This window comes from Ranitomeya imitator, chromosome 3 (genome assembly GCF_032444005.1).
Source record: "Ranitomeya imitator isolate aRanImi1 chromosome 3, aRanImi1.pri, whole genome shotgun sequence".
In the NCBI taxonomy this organism is placed as follows: Eukaryota; Metazoa; Chordata; class Amphibia; order Anura; family Dendrobatidae; genus Ranitomeya; species Ranitomeya imitator.
Genome location: NC_091284.1, coordinates 474,338,929 through 474,356,923, shown reverse-complemented (window position 1 = coordinate 474,356,923; position 17,995 = coordinate 474,338,929). Strand labels below are relative to the sequence as shown.

The following is a 17,995-nucleotide window of genomic DNA, read 5'->3' as shown; positions in this document are numbered from 1 at the left end:
GTTTATGTTTTTGTTTTGTTTTGGACAACTCAATCAAAAGGTGGTATCTCAACTGTCCCCTACCTTCGGCTACTTCTCCTTTCTAAGAGGGCATTTTAGACGCTCAGAATCTGCCACAGCGGTTTGATCCCCATCCATCAACAAGTTATAATTGCCGGTGGTCCTGGCAGGGTATAACCTTTAAGAGAAACCTAGTATAATTTCTGAACATCATTTCCAGTAGTACTTGTACACTAAGAGATGTATACAAAACGTGACACTTGATTTCATTGGAAAAAAGCATGAACACATAGACCAAGTGACATAATCAGAGACTGTCCCGGCAAATTACAATCCTTTTAGAAGTAATTGAGCTTGAAGTTCATTTATGAACAGATCTAAGCCAAATATTTCCCATTTGAAAGCTGCATAACTAGCTTTATACTAATTTCTTTATGAAAACTTATTGATATTTTCAAGAATATTCCAATTTGATAAATCTCTACACAGCTCGACTCTGAAATCAAGAAGATTGTTCGAGATCGTGATGAGCTCCAGAACATGCTCACAAAGTACGAGCGTCACATGGCAGAAATCCAGGCCAACGTCAAAGTTTTGACGTCAGAACGAGACAAAACAAACTTGCTATACGAGAAGGTAAATATATAATTTGTTACAGATGTGATTAATAAACAGGAAAATAATGTGTGTTCTCAGCCTCTGTTACAACTATTCTAGATAATTGCTATTAGCATGTACTAAGGGTTTGGATTTAGCAGCATGTAAAAGTCAAATATCAAAAAACTAAATGAATAAATAAAGTAAAACAAACAAAACATGCCTAAATGGGAAACATAAGACAAACCTAAAAAAGTATTACGGTAATTAAATAAAAGACCATGTTTAATTACCTCTCCAACACATTTTGACATCGTTATTGGTTTACCAAGCCAAAAAACCCCATGAACATTGTAACTTGTAAATTTTGATGGTCACTGTTCCAAAATAATTTCCCAAAATAAAACTTTTGCATAAAACTTTGAAACTTATTTTTTTCTGAACATACTGTAGTATTCTTAAGCACTTCTCAAACTGTGAGGTCGACCTTACCAGTTAGGTGGGAGGCAGTTTTCATAGAAGTGGCCAAATGCTGCAGTGTTTTCAATAGCTACAGTAGACTCTAGTTTAACAACATAATTAACTCTTTTTTTTTTACTTATTATAAGGTTATACTGGGTACAGAAGACAAAAAAAGAAAACTGAGAAATATTTTTGATTTTAGTATGGACTTCTGTCTCGAATGGTGAGACCAAGATATCATTTCGGTCTGTCTTTTGAGGCCCCAGTAGAAAAGTTTGAGTTGCTATTAGCCCAAACCTTTTTCCCCCATAGCTACACCCTCTGTTCTGTATTATTAATGCCAGATCATTAAAACACTACAGGCTATAATAGTGCAGCGCATGCATACTACTTTTCCATCTCTTATTCTTTTGATTATTCAATTGTAAATATTTTGTTATTTTTAGGCTCAACAGCAAATAACCCATCTCCGAAGAGAGGTGATGCTATCTCCAAAAAACCCCAAAGCCAGTTTAACAGCTCAAACTATTTTAAAGCGTGTTGAAAGTGAAAGAGACAGCGCCATTTCAGATTTACGCCGCATGACTACAGAGCGAGACAGCTTGAGAGAACGGCTAAAGGTAGAAAGAAAACTTTTTCTAATCATATGTCTTACATTTTATATTGGCACACATCATCCAATACACACTGGTCAGAGATACTGGTAGAAATACCCCTCTAATAGACTAATAAGTATCAGTCCATTGTATTATTTGATAATTCATATTAGCCAAACAGCATATTTTCTCTATCGCCTCATTGGGGGACACAGGAACCATGGGTGTATGCTGCTGCCACTAGGAGGCTGACACTATGCAAATAAAAAAGTTAGCTCCTCCTCTGCAGTATACACCCTACCGACAGGAAGTAGGATATTCAGTTTAGCTTAGTGTCAGGAGTGTAGGAGGGGGACACGGATCTTTCATTAGACCCTTATCTACCTCAATGTGCGTCGTTTTCTTACAGGTTTTCCGGAGAGATACAGGGTGAACAGTCACACCTGTAATCCCACACTATGGACTATGAGTACGGCGTGTACTGCCACCCCGTATCCTCATAGATCCGACAGCAGGACCATGATCCTAGCACACAAGCGTGCTCAGAAGTCCGGTCCTTGCTCCGTCCCCCACCCACTCGCTCACCAGAGCCTGTCGGTTGGAGGAGACGAGGACGTCCACCATTAACTCCATGGACGTCTGACACCTTTCTCTAAGGTTAGTAACGGACGGCGTGGGAGTTTTTTGAGGTGAGTATTTCCCCACCCGTCCCAGTTAGGAATTGGGGATCCCTCTGGGCCTCTTTATTTTATTAAGGACTGCAGTACTTGTTTGGCGGGTCCCACATGGCAGGGATCGTCGCTGCACTGCAGCGGCCTTGCTGATCGCTTCCCCTCCTTGTTCCATGGGGGGGCTGCTCTATCTCCCTCCAGCGCGGCGTCTTTTTCAGCCGCGCTGCCTTTTTATTCTCCCAGCTCTCTCCTGCTCCGGCGGGTTCTACAGGCAACTCCGCTGCCTACTTGCCCCGGCGGCCACGTTCCTCTGTGGCACGGCGGCCTTAGCAGGCAGCCGCGCTGTTTTCCCTCAGCGGTCGCCATCTCCCCGCCGGCCGCACTGCTCGTTCCTCAGCGTAGCAGCCCTCGCCGGCGGTCGCGGCCTCTAATTTAGGCCCCTGCTTCTGCCGGGGCCTACTTCCGGCACCGTGACTCTGTCCACTTCCGGTTTGCTCGGGCGCGCTTTTCTCCCATCGGACAATCTTCCTCCCTGCAGTCTCTGCCCACCAGCGTTATCTTGGTGCTCCCGGATGCACGGTACATTCCAGCTTGGTGCCACACTTCGCCGCTCCGCCCCTTACAGAGCACGCATTCTGCCGTCCGGGCGTCCTTCCATACAGCCTTCCTGCCTAAAGGGGATACTTCTCCGGAGGTCCACCGCAAGCCGACAGCTTCCTCCATCTGGAATCCGTTTTTCGTCTGCCGTGAGTAGCTCTGCACTGCAGACTGACACTCCCCTCTGCCCCTGTCCCCTAACCCTCTGGCATTTTCTTTAGGGACCCTTCAAGATGTCAACATCTAAGGAAGGCCTCTACTTCTTCTGCCTTAGTCAAATACTCTGCATGTTCGTCCTGTAGCTGCAAACTTCCCTCAGGTCAGTCCTCTCCACTCTGTCAGGCCTGCAGCAACTCGATTGTTCCCACCGCCCAGGATCCCCCCGCCCTCCGCTTGAGAGTGATACCCCCACCCCAGACTGGGCTTCCTCTCTGTCACAATCGGTAGCGGATCTAACTCGGGTGTCTCAAACTCTGGTGTCCATGCTGGAACGATTACCCCTGCAGACCCCCGCAGTAGCCAGCGGGTCGCAGGAGCCTCCGTCCGAGCCCTCCATTCTAAGCTGCAAAAGGTCCAGACAGGAACTCTGGTCTGAGTCCTCTTCTAGCTCCATCTCGCCACACGGTCCTCCTCTGCGGTCGGTTTCCTCCCGGGCCTCCTCCCCTGAGTCAGGTGAGGCGTTCTCTGATGCGCCCTCGGAGGATATTTTGGAGCTAGATTCTAACCAAATCGCTACCATGAGGGATATGGTTCAGAATCTCATAGGAGAGATAAATCAGGCCTGTGGCATCAAAGATACCTCTACGGAACCCGCAGAATAGGCAGCTTCATTTAGACGGTCAAAACCAACTGGTGGCGCAGTGGTTAGCACTGCAGCCTTGCAGCGCTGGGGTCCTGGGTTCTAATCCCACCAGGACAACATCTGCAAAGAGTTTGTATGTTCTCTCCTTGTTTGCGTGGGTTTCCTCCGGGCACTCCGGTTTCCTCCCACATTCCAAAGACATACTGATAGGGATTCTAGATTGTGAGCCCCATCAGGGACAGTGATGATAATGTGTGCAAAACTGTAAAGCGCTGCGGAATATGTTAGCGCTATATAAAAATAAAGATTATTATTATTATTATAAGGTCTTTGCTCCACACACTGAATTTGTGGTGGTACTTGCCAGGGAAAAGGTGAACCATACCAGATGCTTTCAAACAGGGAAGCGTCTTGGCATCCTATATTCCTTCTCCCCCGAGCTCATCGCTAACTGGACTGATTCCTCGGCAGCAAGCGGGCAATTCTGGACTCGTCAGTCCCTAGACTGTCTACCAACTTGGTCCTTCCACTTTCCAATGCAGCATCCCTCATGGATTCTAAGGATGCAATTATAGAATCGCTGGATAAATCAGCCTTTGACGTGGCTGCTTCTGCTTTGTGCCTCAGCCATTGCCTCTACCTGGGTCTCAGGGACCATTGCTAGATGGACCAAACAGCCTTGGTAAGGGCACCCCGGCTGGAGCTCCTCCGGGGGAGCTAGCCGACCTGACGGACCAGATTTCCTATGCAGGGAAATATTTGGTATCTGCCTCCCTAGATGCGTGGTTTGTGCAGCTCAGGTGTCCAGCAATATGGTGGCCATCTGGCGGAATATTCGGCTCTACACATGGCAGGCGGACTTGTCTTCAAAGAAGTCCCTTACCAGCCTCCTCTTCCAGGGGGCTTGTCTCTTTGACTACATGCTAGAACAAATTATTAAGGATGCCACGGGAGGCAGAAGTTCCCTCCAAGCCTCGCCGGCCTCCCCTGAAATGGCAGTTCAGCTCCCTTTTGTCTCTTCGCTGTTTCGCAGCGTCGGAAGATTCCTCTAGCTAACATAGACCGCGGTCTCATCTGGCTACAGGAAAGGCTTCCTTCAAGCCTACCCCTTCCTGGCGTTCCCGCAACTCCCATGGTTGGTCCACCAGGCCTAAACCTGGCAGATCTTCCTCGGCATAACTCGTGCTAAGGGCCCAGCGTTCCTCCCAGTTGGGCGGGCGTCTCTTGTTTTTTTCAGGGATGTTTGGCTGGCCTCGGTGGAGGACGCTTAGATCAGGGAGTTGGTATCCTCTGGATACAAGATAAGGTTCGCTTCGTGGCCCTGGAATTGTTTCTTCGAATCCCGCTCTCTAAAAAAAAAAATCCTACTCTGATCACAGGTTTCTTTGCGTACATTACCATCCTCCTTTGTTCGGAGGTTATCGTTTCCATCCCACAGCAGGAACGCTTCACAGGTTTCTATTCAAACCTGCTTGTAGTGCCGAAGAAGAGCGACGCAGTTCGACCCATCCTGGCTCTGAAGTTAGTAAACAGAAGGTTCCGCCTGCGGCATTTCAGGATGAGGTTCCTCTGTTCAGTTCTGACTTCCATGGAACCACAGGAATTCCTGTGCTCCATAGATATCCAAGATGCCTATCTCCATGTTCTGATTTTCTCAGCACACCTGAGTTTCCTTCGTTTGGCGGCGCAGAAGAGTCATTTCCAGTTTGTTGCCCTGCGACTCGGTCTTGCGACCGCTCCCAGTGTCTTCATAAAGAATATTGGCTACATTTATGGCCATTTTGAAGATCAGGGGCCTAGTGCTCATTCCATACCTCGAGGACACCCTCATAAAGGCTCTGCCCCTCTCTCAGGCCCAGGAGAGTCTGACCATCGTCCTCGACTTCCTGTCCCTTTTCTGGTGGCTGGTCAACAGAACAAAGTCTTGTCTTGTTCCGAGTCAGCGCCTCGTCCTCTTAGGCATGTTGTTTGACACCGTCAGTCGAGGGTTTTTCTTCTCGAGGAGAAGCGGGCAATTCTGCAGAACAGAGTTCGCTTTCTGCAAGGCCCTCAGCTGCCTTCCTTCTGTTCAGCAATGAAGGTCCTGTGACGCATGGTGACAGCATTGGAAGTTTTCCCTTCTGCGCTGTTCCACTTGAGACAACTTCAGCAGGCCATCCTTTCTCAGTGGGCAAGGCCTGTGCTGTCTCTGGATCGTCCGATTCGGCTTTCCGTCCGATTCTAATAGTCTCAGTCTCAACTGGTGGTTGTCATCCCCTCTCATTCGCCAGGTCCGGTCCTCCCTTCTTGCCCATGGCAGGTGGTGATGACGATCACCAGCCTTCCTGGCTGGGGCGCGGTTTCTCGCCATCCGTCAGTGAAGGGGGCATTGGTCGGAGCAAGAGTCCTCTCTGCCGATCGACACCCTTGAGATAGGGGCCATTCTTCTGTCCCTGACTCACTGGGAAAGGCTTCTCAGAGGTCTGCCAGTCAGAATCCAGACGTCGAATGCCTCGGCTGTGGCATATGTCAATCACCAGGGAGGGAATCAGAGTCTCTTGGCAATGGTGGAGGTATCCAAGATCCTCCTCCGGGCAGAGGCGACGGTTTCGGCACTATTCGCAGTGCATATCCCCTGCGTGGACAACTAGGCTGCAGTGTTTTTCTCTGCCACGAGGGCCTTGCGGCAGGAGAATGGTCCCTGCATCAAGAGGTCTTCCTTCAAATTTGCCTTTGATGGGGAACTACGGACGCGGATCTCTTGGCGTCCCAACTGCTCAGGAAGGTTCCACCGTTTGCTTCCAGGTCCGCGATCCTCTTGTTGTGGATACCGATGCTTTGGCCATTCCTGGGTCGCAATTTGTACTTCCCTATCTGTTTCCTCCCCTTCCCTTTCTTCCCAGGCTGTTGAAGGTCAATGCGGAGGGGGTGCCGGTCATTCTGACCGCACCAGATTAGCCCAGAAGGTTCTGGTTCGCTGAGATCGCCAATCTCCTCGCGGAGGCCCCCAGACAGGCCAGATCTTCTGTACCAAGGACCGATCTGCCACAGAGTTCTTGGTTGCTCAATTTAACAGCTCTGCTGTTGAAACCTTCCATTTTGGCTGTTTTCTCAAGGCGGGACTTGATGCTGGCCTTTCCCTTAGTTCTCTAAAGGGTCAGGTAGCAACCCTTTCCATGCTCTTTCTGAAGTCCCTTTCAGAAGTTCTTAGCTAGTTGCTATCATGGTACAAAGATTTATATCCGTCCCGTTCTCAGATCAGAACTTTCCATCAAGGAGTAGCGCATGCGGCTCTCCCGTACCAGACTCCCATGGATTCCTGGGACCTCAATCTTGTTCTAGAGGCTCAGTGGGGTTCCCCCCCTTGAACCTCCCCATGAGGCCTCACTGTCTGTCCTGTCCTGCAAGGTGGCGTTTCTGGTGGCCATCACCTCCATTAGGCACGCCTCGGAGTTGGTGGCTCTCTCCTGTCGCCCTATTTCTTGGTTCTTCACCAGGATAAGGTAGTTTTACGGCCTTCATCACCTTTTCTTCCCAGGGTGGTGTCCTCCTTTTACTTGAATAAGATCGTCCTTCCCACCTTTTGCCCTGCTCCGATCTATTCTCTGGGGCGTTCGCTGAACAGGCTAGACCTGTTCAGGGAGGTGAGGATCTATTTGTCTAGGACCGCCTTCTTTAGGAAGACGACCATCTATTTGTCATTGCAGATGGTACGCCAGGAGGCCTGCCGGCCTCCAAGGTTACGATTACTCTCTGGATCAGAACTACTATTCTGGAGACTTACCGGGTCAAGAACAGAGTGACTCCTCCTGGGATTAAGACTCACTCTGCCCCTAACAGTGGGCGCCTCCTGGGCGGTACACCATGGGGTGTCCGCCCTACAACCTTGCTAGGCGGCAATCTGGTGTTCCATTCACTCATTTGCCAAATGTTATAAGCTCCATACCTACGCTTCAGCAGTTGCCAGCCTAGGCGGAAGGATCTTGCAGGCGGCAGTGGTGAGTCCTCCGACCTGAATGGAGTTTTTCTGCTGTTCCCACCCTAGGGACTGCTTGGGACGTCCCATGGTTCCTGTGTCCCCCAATGAGGCGATAGAGAAAACAGGATTTTTGGTTGCTTACCGTAAAATCTGTTTCTCGGAGCCTTCATTGGGGGACACAGCACCCTCCCATATTAGTCAGTTTCTGTGTTCTATTACTGTTTTCATGATTGCAGTTCTCATGTTTGTGGATATGTTATTTCAACCTTATTGTTTTTCTCCTACTGCTTTCTCACTAACTGAAGTTCTTAATGCCAGTCGGTGGGGTGTACACTGCAGAGGAGGAGCTAACTTTTTTATTTGCATAGTGTCAGCCTCCTAGTGGCAGCAGCATACACCCATTCCTGTGTCCCCCAATGAAGGCTCTGAGAAACAGATTTTACGGTAAGCAACCAAAAATCCTGTTTTTGTTTGTACTATTTACTCTCACAGAAGAGCAAACCTTCCCGCATTATATGATTTCCTGAATCAGGTCAACGTAGTAACAAAATATATTGACAGATCCTGTCACATGCTTGAATTGTTAAAAATAACCCAAAATCCTGAGAGCCGAGTTATCCAGTCCTGGTTTTTGTTTTAATGGTATACTTATGACAATTTCTTTGTTCTGTTAACGTGGGAACAAGAACACTATTTTTTGGGATAGATGACATTTAGTGCTGAGCGAGTGTGCTCGTTACTCTAGTTTTCCAAGCATGATCGGGTGTTCTCCGAGTATTTTGGGCGTGCTCGGAGATTTAGTTTGTGTCACCGCAGCTGCATGATTTGCGGCTGCTAGACAGCCTGAATACATGTGGAGATTGCCTGTTTGTTAGGGAATTCCCACATGTATTCAGCCTGTCTAGCAGCTGCAAATCATGCAGCTGGGGGACTCAAACATAATCTACAAGCATGTCCAAGATACTCGGAAATCTCGAGTACCGAGCACACTCGCTCATCACTAGTGGCATGTCAACACTTTAGCTACCTCCAATAAAGAGTTTATATTATACTAGATGGTGGCCCGATTCTAACGCATCGGGTATTCTAGAATATGCATGTCCACGTAGTATATTGCACAGCGCACGTAGTGTATTGCCCAGTCACGTAGTATATTGCCCAGTCATGTACTATATTGCCCAGCTACATAGTATATTGCCCAGTGATGTAGTATATTGCCCAGCTCATAGTATATTGCCCAGTCACATAGTATATTGCCCAGCCCAGTCACGTAGTATATTGCCCAGTCACGTACTATATTGCCCAGCTACGTAGTATATTGCCCAGTGATGTAGTATATTGCCCAGCTCATAGTATAGTGCCCAGTCACGTAGTATATTGCCCAGCCCAGTCACGCAGTATATTGCCCAGTCACGTAGTATATTGCCCAGCCACGTAGTATATTGCCCAGCCACGTAGTATATTGCCCAGCCACGTAGTAAATTGCACAGCAACGTAGTATATTGCACAGCAACGTAGTATATTGCACAGCCACGTAGTATACAGCACAGAGCCACATAGTATATTGCCCAGTCACGTAGTATATTGCACAGCGACATAGTATATTGCCCAGTGATGTAGTATATTGCCCAGCTCATAGTATATTGCCCAGTCACATAGTATATTGCCCAGCCCAGTCACGTAGTATATTGCCCAGCTACGTAGTATATTGCCCAGCTACGTAGTATATTGCCCAGCTACGTAGTATATTGCCCAGTGATGTAGTATATTGCCCAGCTCATAGTATATTGACCAGTCACGTAGTATATTGCCCAGCCACGTAGTATATTGCCCAACCACGTATATTGCCCAGCTACGTAGTAAATTGCACAGCCACGTAGTATATTGCACAGCCACGTAGTATATTGCACAGCCACGTAGTACACAGCACAGAGCCACATAGTACATTGCCCAGTCACGTAGTATATTGCACAGCGACATAGTATACAGCACAGAGCCACGTAGTATATTGCCCAGCCACGTAGTATATTGCACAGCGACGTAGTATACAGCACAGAGCCACGAAGTATATTGCCCAGTCACGTAGTATATTGCCCAGCCACGTAGTATATTGGCCAGCCACATATGTAACAGGTTAAAAAAGACTTAAAATAAAAAATAAACATATACTCACGTTCAGAGGGCCCATTGTAGTCCTGGCGCTTGTGTGCGGTGCACGCGGCAGCTTCAGGTCCCAGGGTTGGTATGAGCGCAGGACCTGTGATGACGTCGCGGTCACATGACCGTGACGTCATGTCATGGAATGTCCTTCTCCCATAGCATCCTTGCCACTGGAACCTGCCGCTTGCACTGCCGATGAGAGGACGCAACGGCAGAGGGTGAGAATAACCTTTTTTTTTAATTATTATTATTTGTAACATTAGATCTTTTTACTATTGATGCTGCATACACAGCATCAGTAGTAAAAAGTTGGTCACATAGGGTTAATAGCTGCGTTAATGGAGTGCGTTACACCGCGGCATAACGCGGTCCATTAACGCTGCCATTAACCCTGTGTGAGGGCTGACTGGAGGCGAGTATGGAGCGGGCACTGACTGCGGGGAGGAAGGAGCGGCCATTTTTCCGCCGGACTGTGCCCGTCGCTGATTGGTCGTGGCAAAACGCCCACAACCAATCAGCGACTTGGATTTCCATGACAGACAGAGGCCGCGACCAATGAATATCTGTGACAGACAGACGGAAGTGACCCTTAGATAATTATATAGTAGGTGAAATCAATTTAACATACCGTACTTGTTATTTATGGAAAAAGGTTGGAGACACATTGGGACATACTTATCCGTACAGTTTAATTCTTAGACAGTGCAAACTTAGACAAGACCGTCTTACAATGTGCAAGATTTATCAAAGTGGTTCATGCAGCTTGATAAATCTGTCTAATTTTATGACTTTCTAGTCTACGTTCACATCACCAATCAGTTGGCTTACTTTGTGCCAGAATTTTGGCTCACTTTGATGCACACTAGATTTTACCCCTTTCCATGAAGCTACCCACCTTTTCAGTGAAACTACGCCCTTTCATCGGACACGCCGCAAAACATGAATTATTTATATTTAGCACAGTGTTTTTTTGCATAAAATACCCCAGAATTCTGCTGTATTTAGCTTAATAAATCTTGTTTTAATAAATCTTCTTTGTCAATACAGATATCGCAAGAAACCGCTATAGGTGATAGAGCTCATCTGGAACAGAAAATTGAGGATTTACTGTCAACAATTCAAATAGTAAGACCAACATATCGAATAAGAACCTGGGGATCACTATTACAGCTTTTACATGGTTGCATAGAAACTTTAATCTTGGTCTCTTTAACACAGATATTTTTTTCTACATAAAGATGTATACATAGCAAAAACTATGCAACCAAATGGCATATCTCCCTATTCGCAATCATACCTATTTTTCATTAATCTGCCGGATATTTTTAATGTCTTATACAGATAGAAAGTGAACGTATGGACCAGAAGTCTGAGCTGTCTCTAATGAAAGACTCAGCATCAACAATGGAAAATGAATTAAAAATATATAGCAGAAGAGCAGCTGAGGCAGAAAATGAGTTGAGACAGCAGAAATCTGAATGTGACTCTCTGAGGTATATTTGAATATCTAAATAACTAGAATAACTAAAAAAGCACCATGCAAATAAATGAAAGCTGATATATGCTGTTCAAATAGAATATTGCTCAAATCTAATTAGTGTGAATTATTTCTACAGCTTATAAATGGAATTTTCCATTCAGTCTTTACATGCATTCTACGTGTGAAGAGAGCCCTATAAAAAGTAGGGGGCTAATGTTGTGAAAAGACTGAAGATTTTAGTTGTGGATCATACATCTGCTCCAATTTTAGAAGATTTTTCAAATATCATTTACATGCAATAAAAGAAGCTGAATGCAAATCAGCATATGCATACAGAGCCTTTAAAAAGTATTTACAGTATATCCCGTGAACCTTTCTGTATTTTTTCACGTTACATCCACAAACATAAATGTATTTTATTGGGATTTTATGTGATATACCAACACAAACTAGCAAGTATTTGTGAAGTTTAAAGGAAATTTTACATGGTTTTCGAATTATTTTAAAAATATAAATCAGAAGATTATAACGTCCACTCCTATTCAGCCTCCTATAGTTTCAAATCCCTAAATAAAATCCTGAGTGTCAAATTGCCGACAGAAGTCATATAATTAGTAAATTGAGTCCACCTCTGTGAAATGTATTCTCAGTATGTCCACAGAACTGAGGAACACACCAGACAGGTCTGTGATAAAGTTATGGAGTAGAGTAAATCCGGGTTATAAAAAAATAGTCCAAGCTCTGAACATCTCATTGAATGCTGTTCAATCCACCATCCAAAAATGGAAACAGTATGCAAACCTATCAAGACATGGCCGTCCACCTAAGGCCTGTCCCACATGTCCAGATAATTCCAGTACCGGAAAAATCGGTACCGGAGTTATCCGTGTCCGTGTGTCCGTGTGCTTACCTGGCACATCAGTGTGGCACACGTGCGGCAGCCGTGTGCCGTCCGTGTGCCGACTGGGTACCACACGCACCGTGCCTGAGACAGCGCTAGAGTTAAGCGCTGTCCCCTGCTTTGGGTGCTGAATCCAGAATTAATTCCTTCTTCCCAGCAGCGTTCACTGGAGCAAAGGAATGAAAAATCATTGTTTTGTTTTTTTGTGTGTTTATAATAAAGTTCCCGGTAATCTCCCCCCTCCCACCCCTTGTGCGCCCGCCCGCTGGCATTAAAATACTTACCCGGCTCCCTCGATGCTTCCATCCTCTCAGCGTCGCAGCTCTTCCTGTATGAGCGGTCACGTGGTGCCGCACATTACAGTGATGAATATGCGGCTCCACCCCTATGGGAGGTGGAGCCGCATATTCATCACTGTAATAAGGAGGAGGGGAAAATGCCAGAGGAGAGGGAGAGATTAAAGATTGTAGTTAGGTGAGTTGTGACGACTGGAGAGGGAGACTGGAGGAGGTCTGAGGGAATGGGGTCGGTGGTGCATGTAGTCGGACGAGGAGAGGAGCCTGGAGACTTCTTCTTCTGTGATGGGATCGAATGTGGAGAGTGAGCCAGGGGAAATGCAGGGAGGGATGGGAGTCACTGAACTTGGTGATTGGGAGCGGATTTCCAGACGGATATTGTCTATTTTCTCTATAAAGTGGGAGGCCAGGTCATCAGCACAAATGTCTGTGATAGGGGCTTGTGCTTTTGGCCTGAGGGAGTGAAAGGTGTCAAAAAGCTTCTTTGGGTTGTTGGATAGTGAAGAGATCAGGGTGATGAAGTAGGTCTGTTTGGCGAGGTGAAGGGCAGAGTTATAGGTCCTTAACATAAATTTGAAGTGTATGAAGTCTTCTGGTGTGCGTGTTTTCCTCCATAAGTGTTCAGCACACCTAGAGCATCGCTGGAGAAATTGGGTTTGCGATGTGAGCCAGGGCTGTTTCACTCTGTGTTTGGAGGTTCTGAGGGTGAGGGGAGCTACTTGGTCAAGGGATCTTCTAAGAGTGTCATTGAAGTGATGTACAGCCAGATCAGGACAGGAAAAAGAAGAGATTGGGGACAATGATGAGTGTAGGGAGTCTGAAAGTATATGAGGGTTAATGGCATTTAGATTTCTGAATGTATGGTAGGTAGGAGAATTTTGTGGTCAGAGAGGGGAAGCGGTGAGTTATCTAGGTAGGAGATTGAGCAGAGCCGGGCAAAGACCAGGTCAAGGGTTTTACCGTCTTTGTGTGTTTCAGAGGTTGAGAGCTGTGAGAGGCCTAGAGAAGTGGTTAATGATAGACGCTGGGATGCAGATATGGAAGTGGGGCTGTTAGTGGGGATGTTGAAGTCTCCAAGGATAAGGGTTGGTAGTTCTGAGGACATGAAGTGCGGCAGCCAGGCAGAGAAATGGTCCAGGAAGTGGGTGGGTGAGCCTGGGGGCTGGTATATGACCGCTACTCTGAGGGAGAGGGGACGAAAGAGCCTGATGGCGTGGACCTCAAAAGAAGGGAATGAGAGTGATGGAGCTGGGGGGATGACCTGGAAGGTGCATTGTGGGGAGAGAAGTATGCCGACTCCACCACCATGTCTGTTTGTGGGTCTCGGGGAATGTGAGAACTGTAAGCCACCTTGGGAAATGGCAGCAGGAGAGACAGTATCAGAATCCTGAATCCAGGTTTCCGTGAGGACCAACAGATTCAGAGCGTTTTTCAGAAAGTAATTGTGTAGGAAAGGAAGCTTGTTGCATACAGACCGTGGATTCCAAAGGGTACAATTAAAAGAAGGAGATGAAGGAGTGCAATTAATATTAGTACCATTGTAAAAGTAAAAAAAAACACTACATACTCACATTCCGATGTCTGTCACGTCCCCCGCCGTCAGCTTCCCTGCACTGACTGTCAGCGTCGGCCGTAAAGCAGAGCACAGCTGTGATGTCACCACTGTGCTCTGCTTTACGGCCGGCGCTGACACAGTCAGTGCGGGAAGCCGACGGCGGGTGACATGACAGACATCGGAATGTGAGTATGTACTGTTTTTTTTTTTTTTACTTTTACAATGGTAACCAGGGTAAATATCGGGTTACTAAGCGCGGCTCTGCGCTTAGTAACCCGATGTTTACCCTGGTTACCCGGGGATTTCGGCATCGTTGAAGACAGTTTCAACGATGCCGAAGTCTTTCCCCTGATCGTTGGTCGCTGGAGAGAGCTGTCTGTGTGACAGCTCCCCATCGACCACACAACGACTTACCAACGATCACGGCCAGGCCGTATCGCTGGTCGTGATCGTTGGTAAGTCGTTTAGTGTAACGGTACCTTAACCCCTTACCGGCATCGGACGTACTATACCGTCCGATGCCGGCTCCCCTGCTTTGATGCAGGGCTCCGCGGTGAGCCCGCACCAAAGCCGGGACATGTCAGCTGTTTTGAACAGCTGACATGTGCCCGTAATAGGCGCGGGCAGAATCGCGATCTGCCCGCACCTATTAACTAGTTAAATGCCGCTGTCAAACGCAGACAGCGGCATTTAACTACCGCTTCCGGCCGGGCGGCCGGAAATGACGTCATCGCCGACCCCCGTCACATGTCCGGGGGTCGGCGATGCGTCTCCATTGTAGCCATAGAGGTCCTTGAGACCTCTATGGTTACTGATTGCCCGTCGCTGTGAGCGCCACCCTGTGGTCGGCGCTCACAGCACACGTGCAATTCTGCTACATAGCAGCGATCAGCAGATCGCTGCTATGTAGCAGAGCCGATCGTGCTGTCCCTGCTTCTAGCCTCCCATGGAGGCTATTGAAGCATGGCAAAAGTTAAAAAAAAAAGTTTAAAAAAATGTGAAAAAAATAAAAAAGACATAAAAGTTTAAATCACCCCCCTTTCGCCCCAATCAAAATAAATCAATAAAAAAAATATCAAATCTACGCATATTTGGTATCGCCGCGCTCAGAATTGCCCGATCTATCAAATAAAAAAAAGTATTAACCTGATCGCTAAACAGCATAGCGGGAAAAAAACTCGAAACGCCAGAATTACGTTTTTTTGGTCGCCGCGACATTGCATTAAAATGCAATAACGGGCGATCAAAAGAACGTATCTGCACCGAAATGCTATCATTAAAAACGTCATCTCGGCATGCAAAAAATAAGCCCTCAACCGACCCCAGATCACGAAAAATGGAGACGCTACGAGTATCGGAAAATGGCGCAATTTTTTTTTTTTTTTTTTAGCAAAGTTTGGAATTTTTTTTCACCACTTAGATAAAAAATAACCTAGTCATGTTTGGTGTCTATGAACTCGTAATGACCTGGAGAATCATAATGGCAGGTCATTTTTAGCATTTAGTGAACCTAGCAAAAAAGCCAAACAAAAAACCAATGTGGGATTGCACTTTTTTTGCAATTTCACCGCACTTGGAATTTTTTTCCCGTTTTCTAGTACACGACATGCTAAAACCAATGATGTCGTTCAAAAGTACAACTCGTCCCGCAAAAAATAAGCCCTCACATGGCCAAATTGACGGAAAAATAAAAAAGTTATGGCTCTGGGAAGGAGGGGAGCGAAAAACGAACACGGAAAAACGAAAAATCCCCTGGTCATGAAGGGGTTAAGGTTGTTCTGGGACCTGTAGTTCCACAAGTATTTGTGTTTGTTTACTTAGAAGGGAGGCTTGCAGGGTTAGTCGGAGAGCTGGGCGGGTCTGGCTAATCTCACATACCTCCCATCCAGGTACATAATGTGACATTGTGTGGTCACATGGTGCAGAGTGTTCGGACCTGAATGGTCTGTGTTGTAGGTTCTGAAAGAGGTCAGGTCTGTGTTGGAAGCCCCGGGGAGTGGAGACTTCCTGAAGAGCATGTGGAGAGACCGTGTACCTGCAGAGCCGGGGACGGCTTCCGTGTTGGCGAAACCAGGACTGACAAGGAGTCTGCTTGAGGAGCGGAGCTCCTGGAAGGTAACCCCAGACAAGGGGGGTTGTAATACATGGCAGAGAAGTTTATCTGCTACATGAACAGACTGGTGATCATGACATGTTCGTGGATGTAATGGAATGAACTTTACTTTATGTGGTTTATGCGGAGTTAATAAATCAAATAGACTGACTTAGTGAGAAAACCGCTCCTGTGTACTTTAATCCCATGCCAAGCGAATGTCCCCCAACGCACTCAGGTAGCCCTATCTCACAGTATGTATAGGGCCTCATGCACATTAGACCATTTGGCTGACAGCTAGCTCTCCCATGGTACAATAGGCTTGGCCATGTACTCCTGCATGTTCTACAGGTGCATCTAACAAAATTAGAATATCATCAAAACGTTAATTTATTTCAGTTCTTCAATGCAAAAAGTGAAACTAATATATTATATAGAGTCATTACAGAGTGATCTATTTGTGTTTTTTTTCTGTTAATCATCAACATTAACAGAAATAAACACTTGAAATAGATCACTCTGTCTGTAATGACTCTATATAATATGAGATTCACATTTTATATTGAAGAACTGAAATAAATTAACTTTTTTGATGATATTCTAATTTTGTGAGATGCACCTGTATTAGGCCATGTTCACACTTTGCGGTTTTTACTGCAGAACCGCGGCGATTTTGCCGCTGCGGGTCCGCTGCAGTTTCCATTGCGTTTACAGTAACATGTAAACCCTATGGAAACCGCAAACCGCTGTGCACATGCTGCGGGAAAAACCGCGCGGGAACGCAGCGGTTTACAATCCGCAGCATGTCACTTCTTTGTGCAGAATCGCGGCGATTCTGCACCCATAGGAATGCATTGATCCGCTTACTTCCCGCATGGGGCTGTGCCCACCATGCGGGAAGTAATGCGGATAATGTGCAGATGGTACCCAGGGTGGAGGAGAGGAGACTCTCCTCCAGGCCCTGGGAACCATATTTGTGTAAAAAAAAAAAAAAGAATTAAAATAAAAAATAGACCAAATGGAAAAAAAGAGCGCACTACCAATAATTTATAATGCTAAATCCTAGTCGGGGTGCAAAAAAGCGGCCAATATCATGAAACGGAACAAAAGAAAGGAGCCACTTATATGAATGCACACCACGAACAAATAGTATAATGATACTCAAATATAAAAGCAGGAATTTTTATTGACAAACCACAACTTCAAAAAAAGCACATAAAACATAATTAAAACCAATGATGCATGAAACAATTGATCCGTATGTAAATGTTACAAATGATATACAAATACAGACCTGCACAACCTTATAAATAATGAACAGCCAACCCTCTGACTCATGGGAATAAAGGCACAGAAATAGGTGAGGCCTAAAACCCTATAGCATCTGTATGCACTGAATAGCACACAGACTCGACACTCATTTGTTCCGTTAAAATAAAAAATAATGATATACTCACCCTCTGAAGTCTCAGCGCTGCACGCGGCCGTCCGGTCGCAGGGTTGCTATGCGAGCAGGACCTGCGGTGACGTCGCGGTCACATGACCGTGACGTCACGAAGGTCCTTCTCGCATAGCATCTTTGGAACCGGACCGCCGCGTGCAGCGCCGAGGAGATCGAGACGTCAGACGGTGAGTATATCATTATTTTTATTATTTTTAACATTACTATTGATGCTGCATGTGCAGCATCAATAGTAAAACAAGTGCAGGATTAAACCCGCAGCGGAACCCGCAACACAAACCGCGATAAATCTGCAGGGATAACCGCAGCGGGTTTGCCCTGCAGATTTATCAAATCCGCTGCGGGAAAACCCACGGGAGAACCCGC

General features: G+C 46.5%; 1 protein-coding gene across 1 annotated transcript in view; it reads left to right on the top strand.

Annotated features, from left to right (window-relative positions):
- The window catches only part of TSGA10 (testis specific 10), a 108,231-nt gene that overhangs the window by 18,701 nt on the left and 71,535 nt on the right, over nucleotides 1-17,995 (top strand). The window contains exons 6-9 of the mRNA XM_069757508.1: nucleotides 490-636; nucleotides 1,506-1,679; nucleotides 10,891-10,968; nucleotides 11,185-11,336. Of these exons, the coding sequence (XP_069613609.1) occupies nucleotides 490-636; nucleotides 1,506-1,679; nucleotides 10,891-10,968; nucleotides 11,185-11,336 (551 nt within the window). The remainder of the gene's footprint in view (nucleotides 1-489; nucleotides 637-1,505; nucleotides 1,680-10,890; nucleotides 10,969-11,184; nucleotides 11,337-17,995) is intronic.